The 27360-nt window shown below is 40.9% G+C and overlaps 1 protein-coding gene across 9 annotated transcripts in view; it reads left to right on the top strand.

Moving 5' to 3' along the window:
• cadpsa (Ca2+-dependent activator protein for secretion a) overlaps positions 1-27360 on the top strand; it is a 111729-nt gene that overhangs the window by 50140 nt on the left and 34229 nt on the right. For 5 of the 9 annotated variants that reach the window (XM_029247738.1, XM_018734132.2, XM_018734133.2 and 2 more), the window contains exons 7-16: positions 4943-5054; positions 7110-7249; positions 10732-10798; positions 13596-13704; positions 14598-14810; positions 19630-19766; positions 20491-20678; positions 24874-24975; positions 25219-25282; positions 26249-26372. In XM_029247738.1, coding sequence (XP_029103571.1) covers positions 4943-5054; positions 7110-7249; positions 10732-10798; positions 13596-13704; positions 14598-14810; positions 19630-19766; positions 20491-20678; positions 24874-24975; positions 25219-25282; positions 26249-26372 — 1256 coding nt within the window. Of the gene's footprint in view, positions 1-4942; positions 5055-7109; positions 7250-10731; positions 10799-13595; positions 13705-14597; positions 14811-15744; positions 15757-19629; positions 19767-20490; positions 20679-24873; positions 24976-25218; positions 25283-26248; positions 26373-27360 lie in introns of all 9 variants that reach the window. The other 4 variants (XM_018734126.2, XM_018734129.2, XM_018734128.2 and 1 more) reach the window with 1 other exon arrangement.

Here is a 27360-nt window from a genome sequence, read left to right on the forward strand (position 1 = left end):
TTTTCATAATGTCAAAATACAGTAATGAAGGCAATAACTGAAGCACTGCTTGCTTGCCCAGATCTTCCCGCCTTTCCAACGGCGCGTGAACCTCTCCCAAATCTTCCCGCCGCTCCGACGGCGCGTGGCCAACGACACTCTGGCGCCAGCCTTTCTTTTCCTTCCTTCCTTCCTTCCTTCCTTCCTTCGATGATGATGGTTCTTTTTTCAGTCCTGTGAAACGCAGCGAGCGTCCTCGCGTCAGCAGGCAAAGTATAATCTCGATAACCGTTTCAAAAAATGTACCATAATTGCCAACATCACCCTGCTGACAAAACGTTTTTTTTTTTTTCTCGACAGACACGCATTTTTCATTCTTCTTTTCATCACATTTTCCGCATAAAAACAAGCCGTGGACGTCATGGACGTATAATAATTATGTAGTCACAAGAGGCTTAGAAAAAAAATGGATGCAAGTAATTAGGCGTGTGTTTTGGTAGAGAAGTTTTACTTAAAATTACTCAGAACTGAGCGTGTCAGGAAAAATGCCTTGCAAATGATAAATAAGTCTAAATACATTGTAACTAAATAACAAATATGATAAAAACCAATCGGTTCAGTCTTCTCATTCTTGTACTGTCACTAAGACTATGGTTTTTGCTGCTGTTCTGTTAATGACACAGTACTCATCGAATTGTCCGCAAATGCCTGGCTGGCGCGGTTTTATTCTAACTAACTGTTGCTGCCTTTGGACCCAACAGTAGCGGTTCGATTCCCACCTGGAGCAAATAAGGTAAGTACTAAACTTTGCTCCGCCTCGAGTCCCAGTCCGGTAAATTAAAATTGCCCAGCCGAGCTGTGTAAAATCAAAATGGGTAACTTACCATGATTAGTCACTTGGAGAAAAGCGTCAGTAAATAAGTAATACAGCTGACGAAATTAGTAAAAATATTTCTTAACTTCTTATGCAGTGGCCAGATATATTATATTATTACGATTAAAATGGTTGCCACAACCTACTGAAACAACTCCGTTATATTACAAGATGGAGCAGTTACTCCATGTTTTGGTTGGGTTTAGGATCAAATGAATGAAACTATTATTTATTGGTGCACCTATAACGACTGACTTGCTTGCAAAAATTCCGTTTCTAGAACAGTCTTAACTTCAGGTGTTTCGACTTGCCTAATTTATTTTTTCAGCAGCTCAGTGGAGCAAAATTAACCACTCAGCAGCAACAAAAACACAGGGTGTGATTTTGCCAGGACTGGGGAGCACTGTTTCAGTCTTATCCACTGGGAACTGAATGACACTCTTCAGAGCACATGTACAGTAACAGTATGATAGTTTATCTAAAGATTTATTCCTTTATTTAAGGTGGAAATTTCCTGAGAGAGTTAAGATTGAATAAGTAGCCTGCCTTGCTTATGTAGTCAGACTGCACAGAATTTAGTTGTTTACATGGCTTTAGGCAGAAAGAAAGAGATGATCGGATTTCCGACTTAAGCATTATAAGTGTAAAATGTGTTATGAATATATTCCTTCAGTTCACTAATTTGTCGTGAATACATTAGCTCAGTCTGTTTTTGAATGGGTCCCTCTGAACAAGTTGCTTCAAAGTGCTTAATATAAATAACATGCTCTTCTGATGCTGTATTTAGTAACAACAAGAGTGAAAAAATTAATTAGAAGTATAGTGAAAAACTCAGAAAGTGATGAAAAAGAGACAAAAGAAAACCTGCTAAGGCTAACAAAGAAGAAACACTAAGAGACTGACCACTATCCCTGGTCATCCTGATTTTAGATTTGTAAGTATTATAAAACTAGCTTCTTAAACACATCACTTGGTCAACTGAAAAAGTGCTATGTGTAGGTGCCCTCAAGTCAAATTTGATTTATAGCAACCACTCAATGGTTTTATGCTAAGGGAGGATTTGGAAGTAGTTTGCATTTATTCATTTTGCTGACACTTTTCTCCAAAGCAACTTACAGTGTTGATCTACCTACAATTATTTATTCATTTGTACAGCTAGGTTATTTTACTGGAGCAATTTATAATAAGTATCTTGCTCAAGGGTACTACAGCTAGAGATCAAACCTGTAACCTTTGCACTTAAAGGCAGTAGCAGTAACCACTACACTACCAGCTGTGGGGTACTATTGTCTCCCTTACCACCATTGCCTTTTCCCACATGTCTTTGGGTTTCAAACCAACATGCAAACTCCACACACCCTGAGTTAGAGTTGAACCTATGCCTGAACAAGCAACTTAGGAGTCCTGAGGCAGCAGCCTCCCCAGTAGGCAGCAGGTTGCATAATGGTTACAGCTACTACCTTCTCTGAAGCTTGCATGTTTGAATCCCACTGATTGCTGTAATATCCTTGATCAAGGAACTTGTCCTAGATGGCTACAGTAAAAAATCGTTTTAAGTTGCTTGGGTGGAAAGCATCAGGTAAATGAAAAAATGCACAACTTTACGCTGTCTAAGAAGCCAGTAAGTCTTGCTGGAAACTAGCAGTGCCAGAGGATGTCAAATGAGGAGGGAAGAGATATGGTTATTATGTAGCAGCATTGACTGTTTAAGGAATAATTAGGCAAACTACAGCATGGACAGTGGCACAAACAACTTTATTCAAGTCCATGCTACAGAAAAGTGATCAGTATAAATCCTAGATTTAAATACTTTGAAGGTATATCCCCAAAATTGATTGCTACAGTAACCCTCAGTTTAGGGCCATATTAATGAAGGATTAACTGCCAGAAGTTAATTTGTTTGATCTAGGAATTACAAGAAAGCCTGTATCCTGTGACAGAAAAGTACCTTCTGGCTTGTACATAATGTATGAAAAAATTCTTATAAAGAAGTAGGCTTAAACCTTTCAGAGCTTTGTAAGTAAACAATAAGATTTTACAATTTTAAAATCAACCCTAAACTTCACTAGGAGTCTTTTTGGAGCCCTGGCAATTGGTGCTATATGGTCAGATTTTTCTGTAATTCTGCTTCTTATAATTCTTTCTTCACCATTGTGAATGATATATGACATGGTAAGAGTACTACTTAGAGTACTGAAAGTAAGGCAATAAAGTGATTTAGTCTACTGTAGTCAAATGCAGGTAATATTCTTTCTAAATCTTGACCAGACAATTCACTGCAATTTTGCAGTGATCCTCTACTGCAGGAAACATATCTTGAATAGAGAAAATTAGATTTACATTAAAGGATAAATCAAAATCGGAGACAATGCTAAAACACCTCTCAACTTCTGAAAAAGTGAAATTGAAAACCTTGCAGTTAACAGCTATTAATAAACTGGAGTACAGCTGAGTTTAGACATCATTTTCATTTACAAAATTTTGTTAACTCAAGAAAAAATGTTATCAGCGTGTTACCATAGGAACAAAGAGGCTTTAGTGGTGGTATATGAACATAGAGTAGCACTGATTTTAACACAAAAACTTGTGACACTCATTGAACAAGAAATGTGGACGGTGGTGCAGAGTCATAAGATATTTGAACATGCAAACAGGAATTATCTAGATGGTAATTATCTCCTTAGCCTCCCTGGGAAAGTCTATGCCGGGGTAGTGGAGAGGAGAATCCGACCGATAGTCGAACCTCAGATTCAGGAGGAGCAATGCGGTTTTCGCCCTGGGCGTGGAACACTGGATCAGCTCTATACCCTCACTAGGGTGTTGGAGGGTTCATGGGAGTTTGCCCAACCAATTCATATGTGTTTTGTGGACCTGGAGAAGGCATTTGACCGTGTCCCTCGTGGCATCCTGTGAGAGGTACTTTGGGATTATGGGGTTCAGGGCTCGCTGCTACGGGCTGTTCGTTCCCTGTATGACCGGAGCAGGAGCTTGGTTCGCATTGCCGGCAGTAAGTCAGACCTGTTCCCGGTGCATGTTGGACTCCGCCAAGGCTGCCCTTTGTCACCGATTCTGTTTATTATCTTCATGGACAGAATTTCTAGGCGCAGCCAGGGAACGGAGGGTGTCTGTTTTGGTGGCCGCAGGATCTCGTCTCTGCTCTTTGCGGACGATGTGGTCCTGTTGGCTTCATCGAATCAAGACTTACAGCGGGCACTGGAGAGGTTTGCAGCCGAGTGCGAAGCGGCGGGGATGAGAATCAGCACCTCCAAATCCGAGGCCATGGTTCTCAGTCGGAAAAAGGTGGATTGCCTCCTCCGGGTTAGGGGGGAGTTGCTCCCTCAAGTGGAGGAGTTTAAGTATCTCGGGGTCTTGTTCACGAGTGAGGGAAAAATGGAGCGGCAGGTTGACGGACGGATCGGTGCGGCGTCCGCAGTAATGCGGTCATTGTACCGGTCTGTTGTGGTGAAGAAGGAGCTGAGTCGTAAGGCGAAGCTCTCAATTTACCGGTCGATCTATGTTCCTACCCTCACCTATGGTCAGGAACTCTGGATCATGACCGAAAGAATGAGATCGCGGATACAAGCAGCAAAAATGAGTTTCCTCCGCAGAGTGGCTGGGCGCACCCTTAGGGATAGGGTGAGGAGCTCGGTCACCCGGAGGAGCTCGGAGTAGAGCCGCTGCTCCTCCGCATCGAGAGGAGCCAGTTGAGGTGGCTCGGGCATCTGTTCCGGATGCCTCCTGGACGACTCCCTGGGGAGGTGTTCCGGGCATGTCCCACTGGGAGGAGGCCTCGGGGCAGACCCAGGACACGTTGGAGAGACTACGTCTCCCGGCTGGCCTGGGAACGCCTTGGGGTTCCCCCAGAGGAGCTGGAGGAGGTGTGCGGGGAGAGGGAAGTCTGGGGGGCTCTGCTTGGACTACTGCCCCCGCGACCCGGTCCCTGATAAGCGGAGGAAGATGGATGGATAATTATCTAGATGGCAAACCACTTAAGGACATGTGAAGACTGACAAACATAGAATGTAGATGTAGAGAATGGCATTTTTCATAAGATGTGTTGAGGCCCAATAGCTCTTGCCTCTTTTTCAGCTGGGGCACTCAGGGGGACTTCACCACCACACACCCTCTGCCAGCTGTCAAAGTGAAGCTATTCACGGAGAGTACAGGTGTCTTGGCACTGGAGGACAAGGAGCTGGGCAGGGTAAGGCTGGCAACTCATGGGCTCGGACTGACCCAGAAAACTATCAGTCTTTGTTGTTAGGGTGTGGTGGATGTTGTTACTGAATTTAATACAAACTTTACAAAAATAGTTTTAAAAGAATTCTAGTCATCCTCAAAATACAGAAATTTCTGAAGTAGGTTTTTATTGTGAAAATGTTTATCTTATTAACTGTCAATATAGTTTTGATTTCAGTTGTTTAACTTTAATGGGGGTGCGGTGGCGCAGTGGGTTGAACCACAGTCCTGCTGTCTGGTGGGTCTGCGGTTCGAGTCCTGCTTGGGGTGCCTTGCGACGGACTGGCGTCCTGTCCTGGGTGTGTCCCCTCCCCCTCCGGCCTTACGCCCTGTGTTGCCGGGTAGGCTCCGGTTCCCCTGCGACCCCATATGGGACAAGCGGTTCTGAAAATGTGTGTGTGTGTGTGTGTGTGTGTGTGTGTGTTTGTTTAACTTTAATAGACTTTTTTAGTTAGGTATTACTATTAATGGTTTCCTAAATTCATTGCATTGTTTCACATTTGTGAAAGACATGTGGTTTGTATGACTCTGATGGGCAGCAGGCACTTCAGATCAAAGATGTTGAAACACACACACACACACACACACACACACACACACACACACACACACACACACACACACACACACACACACACAGTTTCAGAACCGCTTGTCCCATACAGGGTCGCGGGGAACCGGAGCCTCCCCGGCAACACAGGGTGTAAGGCCGGAGGGGGAGGGGGACACACCCAGGACAGGATACCAGTCCGCTGCAAGGCACCCCAAGCAGGACTCAAACCCCAGACCCACTGGAGAGCAGGACTGTGGCCCAACCCACTGCGCCACCGCGCACCCAGATATTGAAACAGTGAACACATAAAATCGAACACTGCTTCATTCTTAGAACACTGAATTTCTTGGAGCCCTTCTGGAATGAATCTATTGTTGCCTTGGTAGAGGGCACGGTAATAACAGTAAATACAGTAATACTTCGATTAGGTTTGCAGACAAGGCAGAACAGTTTCATTTACAGTAAATGTATGCAGTTTCCAGAAATTCCGATTCTTATCTATTATTTATACAACTTTTGCAAGACAACAAAAAGATCTTCAAATGGTACAAGTGAATGAAAATAAGTGAGGAAAAATATTACACTGGATGAGGGAGGGAAAGAGAGCTAGAGCAGGAGAGCACAGAGGTACCCTGCCAGACATAAAGCCAGACACAGAGCCTGAACCGAAGACACTGAGGACATTCCCTTGCAAACACAGCCTCTAGCTGTGCAGCTTGCAAGCTGCACAACCTCTCACCACCTTCTTCCCAGCCTGCACCTTATACATAATAGAATAAAAGAAATAAATTAAAGAGTATCATTTTCCACCCCCACCTTGAGTGTCCATCCTTCATCATGTCTACAAAGGCAATCCTGTGCCAGCATGCATAAATGTATACTTCAGGTTGCCAACTGGCAGGGCAGTACACTGTGTGTAGTGTGTGTGTGTGTGTGTGTGTGTGTGTGTGTGTGTGTGTGTGTGTGTGTGTGCACGCGTGCGTGTGCACGCACGCGTTCGCTGAGGTTTCTTGCTAGGTACCAGGGGCAGACAAGAGTGTGGAAATATCGGTAAGGGCCAGCCCCATGTAGACATCTGTAGATCAGGATTAAATTTGCCCTTTAAAATTTTGGGCTATTTAGTGCATTATACTTTTTTACATTTATAATAAATGTAATTTAGACCCAACTTGTAACTGGGGATAGGAGAGCAAATATAAGATTCAAGTCTAGCCAGTGCTGTTAATTGCTGTGGACATGCTCTTTGGGACTCTTTACAGAGTTGAGATTTGTTAATTTGCCCTTTCTTTAAGCAGCACTTTCATCTGGTTAACTAGTTTTCTGGCTTTTGTGTTCTGCCTACGTGTCAAACCCATATTACTCTGATATATGGCTATATCTTCTTTTCATTTTTTAAAATAAGTTTGAAATTGAATCCTTTTTATCTGAATTGAATTGAAAAGCTCTTTATTTTGATTATTTCTCCAGGTTGTCCTCCACCCCACCCCCAACAGCCCCAAGCAGGCTGAACTACATAAAATGGCTGTGTCAAAAGCATGTCCTGACCATGACCTGAAGATCAAGCTGGCTATCCGCATGGATAAACCACAAAACATGAAGCATTGTGGGTACGTTAGGCACCCTTTATTACATTTGGTGGATCATGGTGTGTTCACAGGTCCTTCTCAGCGAAGCTGTGGTCTGTGTGTGACTCTGTTCCCCACTCCCAGGGATTCATAAGAGCTATGGAAGTTTTCACAGATGAGGCAAGTGATGACTTATTGCCACCTAGTGGATATTTAGTGTACAGCTCCATTTATGTTAGCATGAAATTTATTTGTAGGTGTTTTTTTTTTCAGTTCAGTACTATACTTGAGGGACGGATAGTACGTGAAATGTTTTAAGAGTTTATGAGTTTACTGTGTTTTATTTTCGCTATAAACCATAAGAAATATTTTAGTACTTAAAATTGTACAATAAATGACATATTGTATATACAATTAAATACAGATATTGTATGAGGAAATAAATACTATTCATAATAATGAGCTGCTGATATATACTCATCTGTACATTTTAATATAGTGTTTACGGTAATTGAAAATAAAATAGGAAAAACAACTTCCTCAAGTTGTAATATTTAAAGTATAAATAATGCCTTATATAAACTGCATATTTTTGCCCTGAACAAAAATTGTGTGCTGTTGCAAAATTAAATGAGTTTTGACCATAATACCGAACTCCTAATTCATAATTTAATCATTATGTATGGTTTACTTTGATAATGATTCTTAAAAATTACACTGATACCCCACATGGCATAACACTTTCATTTGAGGGCATGCAGTTTCCAAAAGTTCTGATTTAGGCTAGAAGTTAATTACTGTGATTATATTAAGCAGGTTTCACCTTGGTTGAGATATTGCAAAAAATAACCATAATACCAGTTGTAATACCATAGTAGCATGATAGCAAGAAAATAACAAGTCATTACTAATAAAAATGGCTTGGATACTTGCTTAAATAAGAGGTGAAGTAATTCCAATTCTAAGTCTAAACATATTAATGTCCTTACCCTTATTATGCTATGGTAACAAGATGCTACATTCTGCACTGTCTTAAGGGCAGTCTTTTCTCTAGGAGGGACTTATTAGCAAGGGTTTTTAGAAGCTGTGCCTGCCTCCATTAGTCACACTATCACATATGCTTTGCATACTGGCTCTGGCTGCTGGTGCTATGTATGGCCGTATGGCATCCATACTGGGAAAGAGAGACTGAGGGGGCAGCCCAATATCTCTCTTGGCATTGTCAGTGTCCAGTGTTCCAGGGTTTTGGATTATTCCTAATGACAGGCTCTTTGCCTCTAAACAGTTGCACAAGGTTTGCAGACATGACAGCTGACAGAACCCCCCACCACCCGAGTTTACTGATTACTGTTTAAGAATGCTTTTTGGCTTTCTTTCACTATATCCGTCAAGAGAATGTATGGAAAGTTAGACAAGGGTTTTAAATGCTTCCTCTAGATCCTTATTGCTTTGGTTTTCCCTGAGTCTTGGGAGTCACTTAATTTTAATTTCTGATGCTTATCTTAACCATTAGGTTTAAAATTCACATTAAACTAAGGTAATGGCATGTCCTTTCAGTCACATGGGTGCTCTCTACAGGCTTTATAATTCCCTTCTGTTTCTATATCTTGTAAAAGCACATTTCTTTCACTTTTTTTCTTTGGTTTTATGCACCACTTCATAAGGTTGAGGTCAAAGTTTTTGAAAATACAAATATCTACTTCATTATGCTTTTTTGGAAGTATATTTTTTGCAGAGTGAACACTTACATTTTTGCATTCAACAGTTAATTGACAAATAGAATAGGAATGTGAGACCAACTTGATTCAGTTCACTTCCAGTGTTTACAGCTTGTGTCTAGTGTTTGTGAATGCTGACTAAAAATGCTAGAATTGAAAATCTCAAGAATTATTTATTAATTCTTAGACCTATATCCAAGATTTGTACATGATCTCACTTGTAAAGAAATTGTTGGAGGTCTGTATTATTGATTATATGGGTAATCCAGGAAAATTAAACAGAACCAGACAAGCATTCATATGGGATAAAGGCCAGCAACTGGAACAGTATAAGAGATTGTGGAGATTATACTTATTTTCAGTATTTTTGAATTAGTTTTAGTTTTAATGTAGTTTAAAGTAAATAAAAAATAATAAATGTGTGCAATGTATTGGTGCCCTTTCCAGACTGTACTCTGCCTCACGCATTTACATTTATTCATTACCCTGATGCTGTTTTTTAGAGTAACTTACAATGTTAAGATACCAACAATTATTTACACATGCGTACATCCAGGTCATTTTTACTGAAATTATTTATGGTAAGTATCTTGCTTGCCATAAATAGCAGTCAGTGGGATACGGACCTGTAACCTCTAAGCCCAAAGACAACAGCTCTACTGCCCCCCTGCCTACCTTAAGCTTCCAAGATAGATAAACAGAGGGGCATTGGTATTATTTTGCTTGTATTGATTTTTCACAACAAATAGAGTTACGAACAGACTTGTGGTCCCATTTGTGTTTGTAAGATGAGGGGATAGTGCACTGGCTCCTCATGTTATGAACTGTGAAATAAGAATTTTCAAAGAAATTAACATTTTCCGTAGTTTTTTGAAATAGCATTTTCTTCACTATTTTCTAAATTTTGCATTTTGTATAGTTTGCATTTTAGCAAAATTGTCCCAAGTTTACCAAGATTGATATAGATACATTGCAGTAAAACAAATTTAAACTGAGTAGGAATCTTGAACCACATTAATTCCACCCACTTTTACAGTGTTTATAGTTGTTCAGTGTTTGTGAGTGTTGGCGATAGTAACAAGATAAAGAACTTTCTGTATGTTTGTGAGGTGAATATACTGTCAAAAATTGACACTGAGTTGTGGTTTTGGGGAGACAATTTATTTTCATCAATTTAGATATTTAATTTTTATTTAAAAATTTATTTGAGGTTAAAAATATAAATAGTACATATAGTTAAAAATAATAACTTTTTAAATTATACCTATGTTTTTTACAGAACCTATCCAGTATGTAAATCAAAGGATAGCTGTATTATTAAGCATTTCAGTTGCTAAGTTATTATTAAGCATTTCTTTTCAGTTGAGGGTAAAAGGATTGATCAAGTGGCCGGTCCCCGAGGTGAGGAGCTCGAGAACAGTAGGTGTGTTCTCACTCCACCAGTAGAGGGCAGCATAGTCTTTTGTGCAATATATGTGTTATTGCCAGTTTTCTTTTGTCTGTTTCACTTTCTAAAAATAAACAATCCTAAAAATAAATTTCTCCATAAGAATATTTGCTAAAAACGCTACATTCTCATGGAATTAAGAGTTTTATAGACAGCTACAAACTTCATTGTTCTGCACTTTGTGTTCATTGATGCTGATGTTAGTGAGGCGTGTTTTTGAAGTTCAACCTTTTTTACCATTCAGAAGGTTCCCAGGATACACTGGGATATATCCAACACTTTATAAATTAATAGCAAGCATCATTTACTCGCAGCTCCACTGAGACAGCATTTTCAGTTCAGATTTTTGTATTTAACAGATATCTGTGGGCAATTGGAAAGAATGTATGGAAAAGATGGAAGAAAAGATTCTTTGTTCTGGTGCAGGTAAGTCAAATAGATTTTGATTACTGATGGAATCAAGTACTAGTCAGAGGGAGAGATAATAAATGCTTCAGTGTCACATCTATCATAATACATTACAGTTTTTCTTTAATATATCACACCACACTGTATATATTGTAGCAGTGTTCTATTTTGGTTTTTTATAGTCATGGGAGAGCATGCTGTTAAAATGAGATGTTTCCTTTGCAGGGCCTTTTTTTATTCCATTCTTATTTTGAATAGCATACCATCTCTCCTCTACAGTGGGTAAAATATGTCCAAGAGCAAAAAGTTGACAGGGGATTGACAAACCAAATTGTACGGTAGCTTGACACTCCCAGCTACAAAATCCCACAGAATGCGCTTCTCTCTTGCTTCTAGCTACACATACAGCAAGTGACAAATACCGGTCAATCGACTGCCACTGTGTGTGTGTGTGTGTGTGTGTGTGTGTGTGTGTGTGTGTGTGTGTGTGAGAGAGACAGAGAGAGAGAGAGCACACTCTTCTTTTTGTTCCACATGCCCTATTTGTTTTTGTTTTCTGCCTCTTCCATTGTAATCATGCAGTGTTTTCTGTAAGTGTCCATCACCGTGTGGTTGGTTTCTTGCCTCATGATGTCCTTTGTCCTCCCTGTTTTCATGATACTATGAGAGGACGCATAGTTTAGACTATCCCAGATGTAGCTGGTCAGTATTTGCGATGAACTTATAACCTCTGGTAAAAAAAAGGTATTAAACAGACAGAAAGCAAGGAAGCTTCCAGCTGAGCAAATCCATTTGAAGTAACAATCTGCAGCTGGTCTATTTCATATATCTCTACACAGCGTAAATCAGATAAAGGAATATTTTTAGTGCTCTACAGGAGCCAAGGAGTCAAAGCATTATAACCAGAGGTCTGTAGTTTCTTTTCTGTGGTTACCATAGCAATTTTAATCTACTTCATCGTTTTAATGGTAGCAAACCTAGTTTATGTGATGTAATGCAATGCAAACCCAGTGCTTGTTCCATATGCTTGTTTTAAATTTCACCATTATTATATAATAAGATTTTGTGCTGAAGTTTTTTTCCACTATAATAAAACATGTTAAGTGATGATATTTAAAAATTTGTGATGAGCTCTCATAAACACATTACTGTACCATTAGTGTGTGCCCTCTCCAAAGCAATAAGAATTTCAGCTTTGCCCAAGGCCCAGTGAAAAGCAGCTGTAACAAGCGTACAGGGTGCTGAACAGCTTGTAAATGGACAGCTGCCGGGTAAACACAGGCCTGTGAATACCTCACCACTCAATCCCCTTTGTTTCATAACAAATGGAAGTGGAGAGAAAAAAAAGAAAAACCTGATAAGTTAAAAAACACCATATAGAATTGCTCAGAGTTGTCAAGTCGACATGGTAATAAACTGTGAAACTGTTTCAACTCAAGAGGGTGTTGATGAAGTGTGCTTAGCTCCCCCCACTGTGTGCATGCAGTGGCACACGGCAGATACTGCCTGTAGTTCTAACTTAATGCCACTACATGTCACCGTCGCACCAAACAAATCAGAGCTGTGAGCCCAATATTTATGATGCAAAGTGAAGTCTAATTATTCAGAGGTCTGAGGGATACCCTTAAAAGCAGCTCTCAGACACAATTCCTTTTCTTTTTCCCCCTGGCTTTAATTTGCTGGCTCCAAACTGAAGTCTTAAGCAGTTGAATATGATAATGTTCTGTGTGTCTGGGGGGGGCATGGGGAGGAAGGGGAGGTGGTTAGTCTCGGCTACACACAGAGTAAAGCAGCCAAGTGCTGCATCGATTGGGGCCGCCCGCTTCACAGTGCAATTTATAGACTGCCGACAATAACAAGGTTATTTAAAAGAGCAAAGCATGTAGGGTAATCAGGAGCAAAGTCATTTAAAATCCTTTAACTGTCAGTTTGACAGCAGGTCACCAGCCCGTGGGATACAGAATCCTCTGCTTTTGCGGTAACAGCTTTTTAGTCCTTGACAAGCCCAAACTTTACCGTGTAGCCCCATCAGGGGCTGCTGATGTGCCCTGATGGCATCCCGAAGGCGCTACAGCATGGGCGAGGCGCTCTGTCGCCCTGCAGCCGGCCCCGGCCCGCATCACAAACATGACATTGAATTTATCGTGTCACACAGAGGCAAGGCACAGCAAGTGAGAGCTGCCACTTGCAGCAGAGGTGACAATTGCATTGGTTGCTGGGACGTGGAGATTGCCTTGATATGACTGGCACCTTGCAATCCGGCTCACATTGTTTGTGACAGAGTGTCACTCCCGCGCTCATCTGGGCTGAGTGACAGAGCCGGACTTGCATTCCCGCTTCGTCACTAGCTCCAGCAACGGAAGGAGCCCCAACCACCAGACACCCTGCACCAGTCAGAGATAAGAGACCCTGTTCCAAGTTCACGTTTCAGTAGTAAACCTGCACTAGCTAGCCAGCCTCCCTTTTTCCCTTGTTCCCATTTCCTCTGTTTATTTATATATTACTAGGTTTGATTAGGCACACACATGCGGTCTTGATGTGGTCTTGGCATGGTCTTGATGTGGTCCTGGCAAGGCTTGCACAGCTGATGCTCACACAGATTGCATGGGTTCTGCCGTCTGTTGCTTTCAGCTGGTCCATGTAGAACACCCCCTCCCCTGTACTGCCGCCTCCCAGCTCCCGAGGAGTGCCTCTTCTGGTCCCAAAAACCTATAAGCTGATCAGAATCATTCATCTTTGCAGTGGATTATACGTGCTTGCAGGTGGCTGGTGGGCAGCGTGGATGACCTTCTCTTTCCTCTGTGCTCTTCTGAAGGTCAGCCAGTACACTTTTGCCATGTGCAGCTACCGGGAGAAGAAGTCAGAACCCCAGGAGCTGCTCCAGCTGGATGGCTACACTGTGGATTACACTGATCCCCAGCCAGGTAGGCACCCTCAAATTGCTATCTTCCTCCCCACCGCTCACTCTCAGCCCACCACCAGTTTACCTTCCACTGGCGCCTAGCCCGACCTCCAATAGTCATGAGACTGCCGTGAGCTTGCCCTCTGCTTGCTCACAGTCCACCCTCAGACCTCTTTGAGCCCGCCCTCCGGCACCTTTTCTGATTTCCCTCAACCCGTTATTAACCTGCCCTGTCCACCATGCTAAATACCGTGTTACGCTTCAGCACTGCTCCTATCCTGCCCTCTTCCTGCATCCTGTTTGTTTACAGTCAAGGCACTGTCAAACTGCACATATATATTTTTGTAAATTGTGGCTTAAAACACTTTTACTGCACCCTTTCAAACTTGGGCTTTTTAAAATTCCATCTACAAACAGGCACTAGAAAGTGGCACTCTGTATGAATTTAAGAAATGGAGAAACTCTAGTGAAAATCTTTTGACCACAAGGTGGCATTTTCTCTGTTCAGAATTTCTTGTTCATTATTAAATTCATTTCAAAAGAACCATTTAAGCCTGAATGTGTGCAATGATGGATATCTGCATAAAAAAAGTATATTTAATGGTTTAAAGTGTAAACCAAGTCACTGAATTTATGCATATTCTAGATTTGGTTCTTTGGTGCAAGACAGTTACTGACAATAATTTAAGTTCTGTGATGTAGTTTTCAAGGGCACAATTAAAGCCATGTTCTCCAGTGAATTATGGTGACTTGTTGATGATGCAGATCATAGAAAACTTGTGCAGTAAAGTAAAAGCTTAAAAAGAGGTGGAAGAGAACACAGTAGAGCAAGCTGCTTCTGTTTGAGCGTGATCACTAAGGTACTGATGTGAAGACCCAAAGGCACACACATGCAACTCTCTGTCTCACTCACAGGCCTGGATGGCGGCCGGGCATTTTTCAATGCCGTGAGGGAGGGCGACACAGTAATCTTTGCCAGTGATGATGAACAGGACCGGATCCTGTGGGTGCAGGCCATGTACCGGGCCACAGGCCAGTCCCACAAACCTGTTCCACCCACCCAGGTCCAGAAACTGAATGCCAAAGGGGGCACAGCACCCCAGCTGGATGCACCCATCTCTCAGTTCTGTAAGTAGCCTGGAAATGCATCTCCCTGAGCTTCAGCCCCACCCCCAGGTTTCCCTTCTGGATGTGTTTTGCAACCATACACCATTACTTTCAGCCACTCCCACCCCAAGGTGTCACAATGAGCCCTCAATACTACAGATTTTGACTTTACAGACATTCTTTTTACCTAACTAAAATAACTTTAAACTTTGTCAGTTTAAATACCTAGATATTGAGTGTATGCTGCAAGGACCTTTTGTTTAGAATAAGTTGATTGTAGAGAAAATATATTTTCACAAGGTCTTCCTGTGTTGTTCAACAAACTTGGTGTTTACTCGCAGATGTTACAGAACAGGGGCTATGATAGGAAACCTCACCAAAGCAGTTAACAGGAAATAGTACTTTAAACTGCCATTGTCATTGTTCAATAAAACCCATTTAAATGATATACCTAAAGCTTAAAAGGTGGCCTAGAGAACAGTTATCCTGAAGCAGCACATTGTAATTGTACATTAGCAAGTTGTGGCTCCTGGCTGAGTGGTGGGGCTTAGCTACCAAAGTAAGTCTGTATCAGTAGCTATCCTCATTTTCTCTCACTTCCTGTTTATTGGATCCTAGAAACTGCCCACAGAAATATGACATGTGTAGTTACAGTGGAGGTGCACAAGTGTGAATTAGGACATTCTGCAGTAAATCTTCAGTCAAACAACCTGAGTGCTGAAGTGAAGGATGTTACAGAAACGCTGCTTTCTGTCTCTCTGTTTCTCTCCCTTTCTTTCTCTTTCTGACTCACGTTGATACAAGTTATGCTTTTAAGTTGTCCTTCGTTTTTCATGCTTTGCTTGTTCCTTTTACTTCTTCAGCTGCTAGAGTAGGGCTCCTGTCTGCTCTAGTCAGCCTCGTTCCTAGTCTTTATGTTATTCTGATTTGTTCTTCTTACCCTGCTATCTTCTAGCTGGACTTAAGGGTAAGTGCTTCCCTGTAGATGCACAGCTCAGATAATCTCCACAAGATTATCTGACAAATGCAATGTGCTTTTTATTCTCCTCTCTAAATCTCCCCCTTCATGTCTTTAACCTCTGTATAAAACAGTGTTTTTTTTGGTATATTCAGTTTTTAGATTTTCAAAATATGAGCATCCATTCTGGCCAGTTTAGGTTGCATGTAACACTTACCACATTATTTTTGGTTATTTATTGTTTTATTATTGAATTCTGCATAATTGCCCTCTCTCAGTACAGTTGTATTGGTTATTAGGGGTCCTCTGAGTAAAGCAAAAAGCTATGGTCCATTCTTAACTAAATGTTAACAAGAACTTTGATTATTCAGTTTTAAACATATTTTTGTCTGATTTTCCCCTTCAAATCCTATGGTTTACAGTTACATACTTACCAGCCACAGTCTTAATGTAATTCTTAACTTAAAAAGCTTATTTAATTTGGTTTCTCTAAAATAGAAATTAGGAATGTCCAATTCAAATTTGATGTTTTTTTGACACACTTCTTCATTATACGTAGAAAATGATCATCAGTGTAAATTTTAGAAATATAATAGCTGAACTTTTTCTGATTGCTTTGACATGATTTTTAACAGATTTTTCAGGTAGTTAGATGCCACAACAGCTGGTAATTACCACGCTAAAAGTGCAGAATGATGAATAAAACAGTGTGGTAATTGGGTGGTTATTTTAGAAAACCATCGGAAATGATAACAGAGAACTGTTACTAAATAACTATGTCGTAATTTAGAGTTGTCTAAAAAGTTGTCTCTGTACTTAAAAATAAAACAAAACCAGGACTTGCTTTCTGTCTATGAAAATGCTCAAATGAGCTTCTTTTCCTATTTATTCAGTACAAATCTAGTAGAATTATCCACAGGCTATTTTAAATACGTATATTCAGACTAATAAAATGTCCTGTGTTTAGATAATTATATAAATCATTCTGTTTAAGCATTTAACTTGCCTCCAATTTTATTAGAAGTGACAACCTGAATGTTGTGGCTGGTAAAAAATTTTTCATTCAAGACTTTAACTTAAAGGGCTACAGACTTTATCTTATCTTTATTATTGAGAGCTGGCAAATATGCAGTTGGAGTATTATGAATGTCAGTGTCAAGGAGTAGGTGATGCAAATCCTCCTTACCATTTGATACTCCACTTTTTCTCCTAGAGATGGATTTTGGATAGACAATAGATACATGCAGCCACCTTTAGGAGGAATAACTTTAATTCCGTTTTTTTTTTTTAATGCCTGAATTAGGATAAGCCACTGTGATGTTTTACATTTTTCGGTGGGAAAAATGTTCTTTTCCATCTCTTAAAAGCTTGAAATGACATGGCTTCCTACTGAGCCTGTTTGTTTGCTCCTAAAGAATTGCTGTCCTGGTTAAATATCTAAATAGTGATATGTATGGAATACTTTTGCATATATATCCTTCATTAATATACATCAGCAATGAAATGCAATACATTGAATATTGTCAACTTGCGGAAAGCTTAGACCAAATGAATCACAGAAAAGAGCAGCTTTTCTTGACATGGGAAAGCATGTTATGAATACTGCATGTCGTGAAACTTCTCAGTGTTTTTTCATATGGAACAAGCATATCATTGTAAAAAATTACAGAATCTGCCAGTTTACAACAATGTATAATTGGATGCGTATGTATAATTCTTATTCCTTTGGAAAGTGTCCGTCACTATCAATAACCGCTTGCCCAAAGTAGGTTTGCAGCGATCCAATGTCTCTTCTGGAAGCACTAGGCTTGTTAGGGTGTACCCTATACATAATGCCAGTCCATCAAAGTTCACATACTCAGTAGCAGTAAATTTTTCAGTCTTTTATTTCTTAACACCTAATAACAGAAAGTGTCTTGTAGTAGAGGAATGAAGTATCATGTAGTGGAGGAATGAAGTGTCTTCAACAGCACTTTATGTCTTTACTGTAAATAGAGTGGTGAAGCTAAATTGACTCACTGTAAACAGCCAAATGGGGATAGAATTTCTGTAATTGTGTAGTGACTGGAAAGCCACTGATGAGCCCCATCACTGTGTCTACAGCAGTTTCTGTAAAACTACAGCAGGTAGCATGACATTGGAAACAAGAGAGCCCCCTAGTGTAGGTGCATCTTCCTCCAAAATGAGGATCTGTCATGTCAGGCTCCCCACCCGTGGCACAAGGCACTTAGGGAGACCCTAAGGGGTGGGGAGCATTCTCTTTCCATGACACATGGAGGGAACCGTCCCTTCAAAAAAAATGATAGCTAAATATCCGGAATGTTCCAGTCCTAACTCTTAGCAAGGATCTATAAATGAATAGCAGCCATCAATCATTGTCATTTCTGCTCTTCCTTTCTGTAGACAGGGCTGACTAGTGTCATTGTCTGTTACTGTCCAAACCCCCATCTTCACTGCTGTAATGTCAAATGGACATGACAAGCTCACATTGCACTGCATTAGAAGGGCACAAAGTCACCTTTTTATTTGGGATTTTAATTTCATATGCCTTGCACCTTATTGGACTGCAGAGCATTCTTTTAATTGTTAACAGCTGAATAGTTAATTTCAAGGCTGCGGCAGAAATAAGGAAGGTGTCATCCTCACGCAAGCATTAAAAGAAGGGTGTAATATATGTTTCTGTTGTTTTATTGATTTTTTTCTAAATTTTTTCTTTTTTTTGCTTTGCAAACTTTGTACAAACATTTAGTTTCTAAAATCATGTTTTGCAGTTAAGTTAAATGAAGTTACAGAGAAAATGACCATGTTGTTGACATTTGTATTTTACCGTGTTTGTTTACGTAGACCTTGAACAGAACAGTTTGAACTAGTGAAGACTGACCTCCAATGCAGGCTTTAAATCCAGGGTAAAGGGAGCATTAAAATCAAAATAGACTGTGGCAGCCTGGGCTAGGATTAAACCTAGTCTGTTTACGAAGGACTTGATGTAATGCTAAGCCCACTAACTGTAATGAAAAGTGAAAATTTGTTGTCTCATTTATTTAGCCTTTAATGAACAAAGGTGCATTGGTAGGGGGGCTATGGCAGACCACTCCCAGATTGCATTGAGTGTTTGCGGGCCGTGTTTTAGTCACACGGGGTGGGATTAATTAGCCTTGCCCCAGGGGGTTCTGCCTGCAGGCCCTTCACTGAATGGGGAAGCGAGAGCGCACCGAGGCTATTAATTCATCATCAGTGCCAGGATGTAGCCCGCACTGTGTCAGTTCTGTTGCTTTTTTCCTTCTGCCCTTTCTTCTTTATTTGAGATGATTAGGATGCAAGAGCCTAAGTGCACCTACAATCTACAACAGTTTCTGTAGCTCGAATGATCATCACTGCGTACCATTTTTATTTAAGTGCGCTTTTCTTTAATATTAGAATTAATAATTTTTTTAAATAAACAAATAAGTTTTGTTAAGGAGGATAAAGTGTAAACTAATGAAAAGATGAATTTCATAAACGTGACAGGAACTCTTTAGGTATAATTTTGACTTCTGTGAAATATTGGAAGGATCTGCAGACATAGTGCTTAGAGGAAGAGAGAGGCGTAGTTACAGGGAAGCCTAATGAGGGTAATGACATGTTCGTGTTGGTAGTGTTGTTCCATAGATTTGTCAAATTGTCCATCACTTCAGTTCAACACTTTCTTCTTTGCTAAGATGCAAGTTGACAATTAACCTGTGACTGTATTGTTTGCAGTAAAGTAGACTGGCCATTCTCAGATGAGGAGGCAATAATAATAAAATATGGGGTGTGGCTACTTGGAGAAGCGTCCATTAGCCTTGCTCGATGTGGTGCCTTCTTCTTAATCCTGTCCCTCTCTGTTTGCGGCTGACTGGATAGATGCAGACAGAGCTCAGAAACATGGGATGGATGAATTTATATCAGCCAACCCTTGCAGTTTTGACCACGCCTCACTGTTTGAGATACTGCAGAGGCTCACGCTGGACCATAGGCTCAACGACTCCTACTCGTGCCTGGTAAGGAAAGCTTGGATGTGGCTTTAGCACAGATTCTTTTACTGCCTGTTCACCTGGTCAGAATTTTACCTGAAGGTTTGGACAAACAGATGTGCACTTCCTCCTCTTTTACGATTCAGTCTTGTCACATACTTAAGATCTCTTCACATTACTGTCATTGCACTGTTATTCGTATATCGCTATATGCTCCTGAAACCCAGCCATTCGTTTTTGTCCACTGTAGAGGACACGTATTTTACACACATTTTTAAGTATATCTCTCAAACTGTGCTATAATTATAAATCTTAATGTACTTTATGGCTGGTTTTCTACGCTTCCTACATGCTTGTGGTTGGGGCTTGGACAACTTTCAAGAAATCCTAGAAATATTCAAAAAATTTTTTAGCTGGGTCTCGGTAGGATATCATGTAGCTGTTTCACTGCGGGGGGGCACGGTGGCGCAGTGGGTTGGACCGGGTCCTGCTCTCCAGTGGGTCTGGGGTTCGAGTCCTGCTTGGGGTGTCTTGTGACGGACTGGCGTCCCGTCCTGGGTGTGTCCCCTCCCCCTCCAGCCTTACGCCCTGTGTCACCGGGTAGGCTCCGGTTCCCCGCAACCCCGTATGGGACAAGCGGTTCTGAAGGTGTGTGTGTGTGTGTGTGTGTGTGTGTGTGTGTGTGTGTGTGTGTGTGTGTGTGTGTGGCCAAAGGGCAGTAACACACAAGTGTTGGTCTTTCCAAAAACAGGGGTGGTTCAGTCCAGGCCAAGTGTTCGTCCTGGATGAATACTGCGCCCGCTACGGTGTGCGTGGCTGCCACAGACACCTGTGCTACCTCAGTGACCTCCTGGAGCGGGCAGAGAATGGAGCCATGATTGACCCCACCCTGCTGCACTATAGCTTTGCCTTCTGCGCCTCACATGTTCATGGAAACAGGTAGAAAGCAAAGGCCTCCTTTAACCAGTTCTGTTTCCCTGGGCACCTGACACAAAGCAAACTCCTTCCTTTACCAGCATGACTTCAGAAGGAAAAATCTCTAAGGAATCCCATGGAGAGTTAAACATAAATTCCATGTAGGAACTTCCACATAATCTGTTCATCAGACTTTTTCCATTGTTTCATTGTCTGGTTTTAAAACTTTCTTTGTATTGTTTATTACTTTTTTCTGTTGCCTTGCATTTACAAATAATCAGTTACTGTTTGTCATTGTTTTCCTGTCAAGTGTGGTTTTTTTGTCTCTTACTTTTCTTCTGTTTCTTTTCTTTCTTTTCTTTTTTGCTTTACCTCATAATTTCAAAAATCAATCACTCCCATGCATAACCAAAAGTCAGAAACTACCAGAGTTACTGAACTGGGTGTGGCCAGAGGCTGAGGGGGTCAGGCTAAGCCCCTCAGTCCCTGAGCCACAGAGCCTCTTGAAAAAGGAAATCAAAAAGGAGTCCAAAAAAAAAAAGAATTCCAAATCACAACTGGCCCCAGAAACCAAAAGGTAAGAGTGAGTATTCATCCTTGATAAGTACGATAAGTGCTTTTTTTCCTTATCCAAAGCTTTCTCACACATTGCTGTATCTCTTTCACAATCTTTCCTTGGGAGGGAAACAGCACTTTCTTGAGTAAATTTTAACACAAATAAAGAAAATCAAAATTAAAATTTATGCTAGCTTCTTTATGTACCATATTTTCTCTTTACACATCTCTGGAATTCAGGACAGGCATATGGCAGTACTAAATTATCATACTATCCTATGATACATTTGTTTTTATTTGAAAACAGGAATTGTTACTGCTATAAGTCCCTATTAAAATAGAGCGATGCCCAAGTAGTCAGGTATGGGACCAATGTGAGCCTCTACAGCCCACATTTTGCCTGCAAAACATCAGGGCTGGCTGGCTGTGCCAACCAAACATGGCCGACCTCCCGCTCGGCAAACAAACAAGCTGGTTGTCCTGCCCGCGTCGTCTCGAGGAAGGTCATGGGCCGTGTCTGTCAGTCTGCTGGAACGGTGACAGACAGTGATGGAGCTGAGGTGGGCTGTCTGTTTGCGCCGTGTGATGATCAGGTCGGACAGGGAGACGCCAGTCGCTCGGAGTCAGGGAGGAGGGATGCGGGGATGAGGCGCGCGGGTCTGCCTGGAGGTCAGGGATGACAGGATGACAGCCCGTCACAGGAGAGGGGCTCTCCTGCCACTGTCCGAGGTCCTGCCGCAACCAGCCAAGCTGCCGTCACCCTACCGCTGACTCCAACGCAATCTGGCGCAGTGAAAAATACATCTTTAGCCAAGTCCTAAGCCCTCTGACACATTCAATAGCCTAATCGCCTAATGGTCTGAAGCCACACTCTATTATTAATATTGAAGGTATCTTTAAAAATAGTCTTCCAGTCACTCATTCCTAATTCGGAAGGTATATCATGTCACACACACAGATGAAGGAATCAAAGTTCTTTTATGTATAAAAATATACACAAAAAGGTAAAAGGTAAAATTTGGGGTTAAAAACATTGGATGAAACTTCAGTTAAGTTTTTCTAAATATGTATGATTCATCATAAGGTCTGAAGAATAATTCCAAAGCTGAGTATGAAGGGAATGTGTCTGAAGAAAAAAATAGGTTGGTTTAATTGCTGTAAAACGATCAAATTCATTTCTTCTTAGTCTGTGTGCCAAAAGGAGAAATTACATTTCAGATTTTACTCTGCCCCCCCCCCCCAGCCGCCTCTGACACACACAATACGTACAGCCAAACATGGCAAAATCTCTGCCATACGTATGTGTAGAATGGGACTAAGAGCCCAGTGCACCTTATCACTTGTGACATGGCTGTGGAAAGAGGAATCTGAGCAGAGCGCTTCTGACAGAAGCGGCACTGACCACGGCGACAACCAGTTGAGGAGCAGGCGAGGTGACATGTTCCTCGTCAAGCTGCGGAAGATGTCATCTCCGTGAAGGACAGTGAGAAAGCGGCGGGGTGAGGACGTGAAAGGTAGAGGGGGAAGGATACTCGTTATGTCAGATAAGACGAGGGGTCCACAGCTGGCCCAGGGAAGGGAAAGAAATTCTGGGCCGTAGTCATGGCTCTCACAGGCCTGACCCTTCCGGACATCCACACTGCCGTGCAAATGGCTGCCACAGACCTGCGGAGCCACAGTGCATCCACCCCACCCCACTTCCCTCAACACTCACCCAAAGCCATACCCTTGAGCTTTCTCTGTGTTATTGGAAGGATATTGAAATCGAACTTGTCAGTATTCTGAATGTAAAACCAATTTACTGCATGTTTCAGATGTCCCTTACAGCATCTAAAAAAACAATATTTGATTTCCTTGTTTTGGCTGAAAGAAGGTCATAATTAGGAGTTCAGTATCACCAGCTGCTTTTGTCAAGGACTGTAACAAGTGTCTAACATTTTCAAAATGCTTAGGCTACATGATAGAAGAAATCAGAATTTAGTCAATAAGAAAAACCCAACAAGACAAGGTGCATGACTGAAGTTTTTAAGTTTGAATAGTTTTTATCAAAAACACAATAAATATTCATGGGATTTGTGTATCTTTAAATATCTTCAGAGTGGAGGCAGAAGGTCATATAATGGTTAGAATAGTGTCTTTGCAATTAAACAACTCTGGTTTAAATCCCTGTTCCCATTTAAAAACCCTGAACAGCTTCAGTAATAATTACACAGCTGTATAAATGGATCAATAGTTGTAAATTAATAAATATTGTATATCTCACATTGTAAGTCACACCAGAGAAAAGTGTCAGCAAATTGAATAAAAAATAACATTTACTCATGCTCAGCAACTTGCATTTTTAAGCTACTTACAACTATTTACACAGCTGGGAATCTTTTTTTGCTGGCACTATTTAGGGTAAGTACCTTGCTCGAGGATGCCACAGCAGAAGGTGAGACACCGACAACCTTCGTAACCAAAGGCAGCAGTTCTAACTACTATGCCACCAACTGTCCCGTAATAAAATAATAAAACTTATCATTCAGCTTATGACCACAGCATAACCAGCTGGGACTAAACCAGTTTGTGAAATATGTTTTGATTGTAACATCTGAAATGTTGATTTACAGTTATGGTTTTATTCCTGTTCCAGAACTTTTACTGTGTCTAATTGATCTTCTTCAAAAGACATTTCTTTTTAGCTAAATATGATGCTGATGCTGTTTCTATGAGACTCCACAGAATCCATTGCATTATTTAATAGTGTTTTTTATGGCCCAATAGCATTGGCAATTCACATATTCTGAGTCCCATTGTCAAACGAGAGGAACACTTTAGTCATCATCTTTAAAAGATGCGTTTCCCTTTGTGGGCAGAGACATTGACGTTTTAATACATGTCTTCCTACACAAAGGTCAGCAAAACACAACAGTGGTAATTTGGTATTATTTTTCTCCCCCGGCAGCCCTCAGGTAGTGAATTGCCTGCCGAGAGCTAGGAGGACTAAAGCCAGCCCATTAACCCCTGACTGGCGCTTTATTGGAGCCATTGTAAGCCCCAGCCCAGGCCTTTGTGGCAAAGCAGTGTATGGGTTTGGGGGGGGAGGCAAGGAGAGGGGGGTCAGCTCAGCTCAGATCCCATCTCTAAGGGAGGCCCAGCAGTAAGTACGGGGTTTATTCAGCCAAAAGAAGGTCTTGCCGCACAGAAACAGACACCGTAGGTGCAGGAACTAAACGGGTGCAAATGTCTCCCCCCGTCTTTCCTGCTGCCCCCACAGCCGTCATGAGGATTAGGCCACGGACAGGTGTCGCTGCATGTGCAGCTTTCTAGGATTGTTTTACTGCTTGTGAGGCACAAACAGTCAGCTTATTCCTTCTATAGGCCTGTAGGACTTTTTATAAAGCATACCCTTCATAGTTACAGGTTTGCATTCTGTATCCTTACAAATTTTCAGCAACACATTCGCCATTGTGATTTTTTCTGATGGCTGTTACTTAGAGATGTACGCAGGAATATATGTAGTACCTTGCAGTATTTGCTTGTATTCTACTGAGAAAATTGTTTTTTACATTTCAACTCCAACCACACCTTTGTCTGATCATGCAGGTTCCAGTCCCTACCCAGTTAAGAACCCCATTCATAAAATTGCAGCACTCATGCTATTGTTGCATGTTGCTTTCAGGCCTGACGGAATAGGAACAGTTATAGTTGAAGAGAAGCAGCGCTTTGAAGAGGTTAAGGAGCGATTGCGAGTTCTTCTGGAGAACCAGATCACACACTTCAGGTGAGCTCTGGACCCTGCTCTATGTTAGTGTGGAAAATACAATCCTGTACACTCACACATTTACAGTACAATTTTCATAACCGTTTTTCCACCACACAGAGAGGTGAATTCCACTGTGATAGCCTTATTTAATAGTATAGAATTCTGAGCTGAAAGCTTGAATATTCTTCGGAATCATTTTGTTATTTGAAATGTTCCATCATTGTTAGAAGTGTTATAAAGACAGTTGACTTTGTTTTGCAGGTACTGCTTTCCATTTGGCCGCCCTGAAGGAGCATTAAAAGCCACTCTGTCTTTGCTAGAAAGGGTATGTAAACTTTTCATGTTTTTTTCTCATTTTTGTATCTGGAATTTTTTTGTAATGAAGGTGCAAAGCATTGTTTACTCAAATTTTATATAAAGGCCATTTTTGGCTTGACAGTTCTGAAGTGAAAGCTTTAGGGGGAGTTTTCTTGTGTCAAAGAAGACAACTAAGTACATTGTGTATAGAAAGTTTTCAATGGATAAGTATGGTTCAGTGATTAAATTACATGTCCTGATTCTTGCTCTAGGCATGGAAAATAAATTGAATGAATTTATTATCTATAAAATAACTGGAGGTTAAGGCCATGAATCATCTTTTTATGGTCATGTTTAGTTTATGTCACCTGTGAGTATTCTGTTGAAAATGACCAAATGTATTACGGTTAGTCCGCATTAACATGATGTTGTTGGGAAAATACTTAACTGACATTATTTTCTAGTCTGCAGGAAATAGAGCAGAAATTTATATTGTTGAAAAGCATAGCTGTATTATTCAGTGCTTGTTTATCTGAACATGTAATGGTACATTTGTACACACAAACATTTTTAAATCTTTCTGTTTACTTTTCACGTGCCCAGGAAAACCCTGCTGTGACCCAGCAAAAAAGGGTTTTTAATATATTTTAAGATTTCATAGAACATTTTTCAAGCCCAACCCGTAAACATCGCATTATGCAGAAGTGTAGAATGTCCTCTATAATTTGCATTAGGACTACATGTTAACATGTGTAGTTTGAGAGATGCCCTTAAAAATATGTCTTTTATAGAAAAAAGGGAATGGCTGGGTCCCAGGAGAATATTGCATTAAATATACTTTCTGCGTTATGTGTATGCATTCAGTTTAACTTAAGATAATCTTATCTCATTAGATCCCCATATGTCTTGTTTGTAACTGACCATTATAGGATTTTGTGTTCAAATTTCACAGGAAAAAGTGAGTCATAAGAATTCTTTCTGCATGGGTCCTCAGGTCCTGATGAAGGACATTGTAACGCCTGTCCCTCAGGAGGAGGTGAAAGCTGTGATTCGCAAATGTTTGGAACAGGCCGCGCTGGTCAACTACCAGCGCCTCTCAGAGTATGCAAAAGTTGAAGGTAAATCCAACCATCTGTGCATAGAGGGGCCCGCCATGCTCCACACTGCCATTTTATTCTGCCATTGACAAAGGAGAGGTGCACCTGCTGAGCTTTGTTAGTTCATGAAACTATACTGTGGAATGAGCAGAGCTGACTGGGTGAAATTCTTATGAAAGAAAAGTAACTAATAAATAAATATAATTCTACCTGCCAAAATACGGTAAGCTGAAATACTGGAGTTAAGAATGAGACTTACCTTTTTGTGTTTAAGAGAATAATTGTTGCTTTTCGGTTTCATTTAGGTTGTTTTTAGAGACATGGTTTTTAGAAACACACCAAAAAAAAATTTATAATGTCTGATTTTTTCAGTATTTTTTTCTCGTTTTGCGATTTCATAAGAAAAATTCTTTATTATTCCATCTGGTTTCTTTAAACATGAGTGACAGTGCAAGAGCAGTGACAGTTTTGATCCAGAAAAGGGTCTAAAAGCCCTTTATACCACATCGCCACCTACAGGTTCAGAAATTCAGACCTTTAGGGTCCTGTGGCAGTAGGGCAGTATATATGCAAGTGTGAAATTTTGAAATGTTTCTTTCCGAATGTTGCTTTTTTTCCTTTTTATTCGAAGGCCACAAAAAATTCAGACAAAGGATGAGAAATTCATAGGGCGGAAGCTATGCTTCTAGTTCAGTCTGTTAATTGTGCCTTTTATTTTCAGATGTGATAATTGTGGTGTAGGTCACTGAAATTATGTTAGAGATGTGTAAGTAAAAATGCATTCAATTCGAAAACCTGTAGATCTCACACTTTACTGTGGTTCCCTCCATGCCTCAATTACTGCTGGTTTCTTCAAGTCTGACGTCCTCTTTCACATGGCAACTTCTAGGTGTGGGAATACTCTAAAGAAGCAAATTTTTCCTCTTTCAGCCCACCCCCCTTCTCCCTATTCAGAGTAACGCTTCATATCTCCTCACTGCCTGCTCTTTCTGCTTTTCCTTTCTCCTTG

The sequence above is a fragment of the Scleropages formosus genome, chromosome 22 (assembly GCF_900964775.1).
Source record: "Scleropages formosus chromosome 22, fSclFor1.1, whole genome shotgun sequence".
Lineage (NCBI taxonomy): Eukaryota > Metazoa > Chordata > Actinopteri > Osteoglossiformes > Osteoglossidae > Scleropages > Scleropages formosus.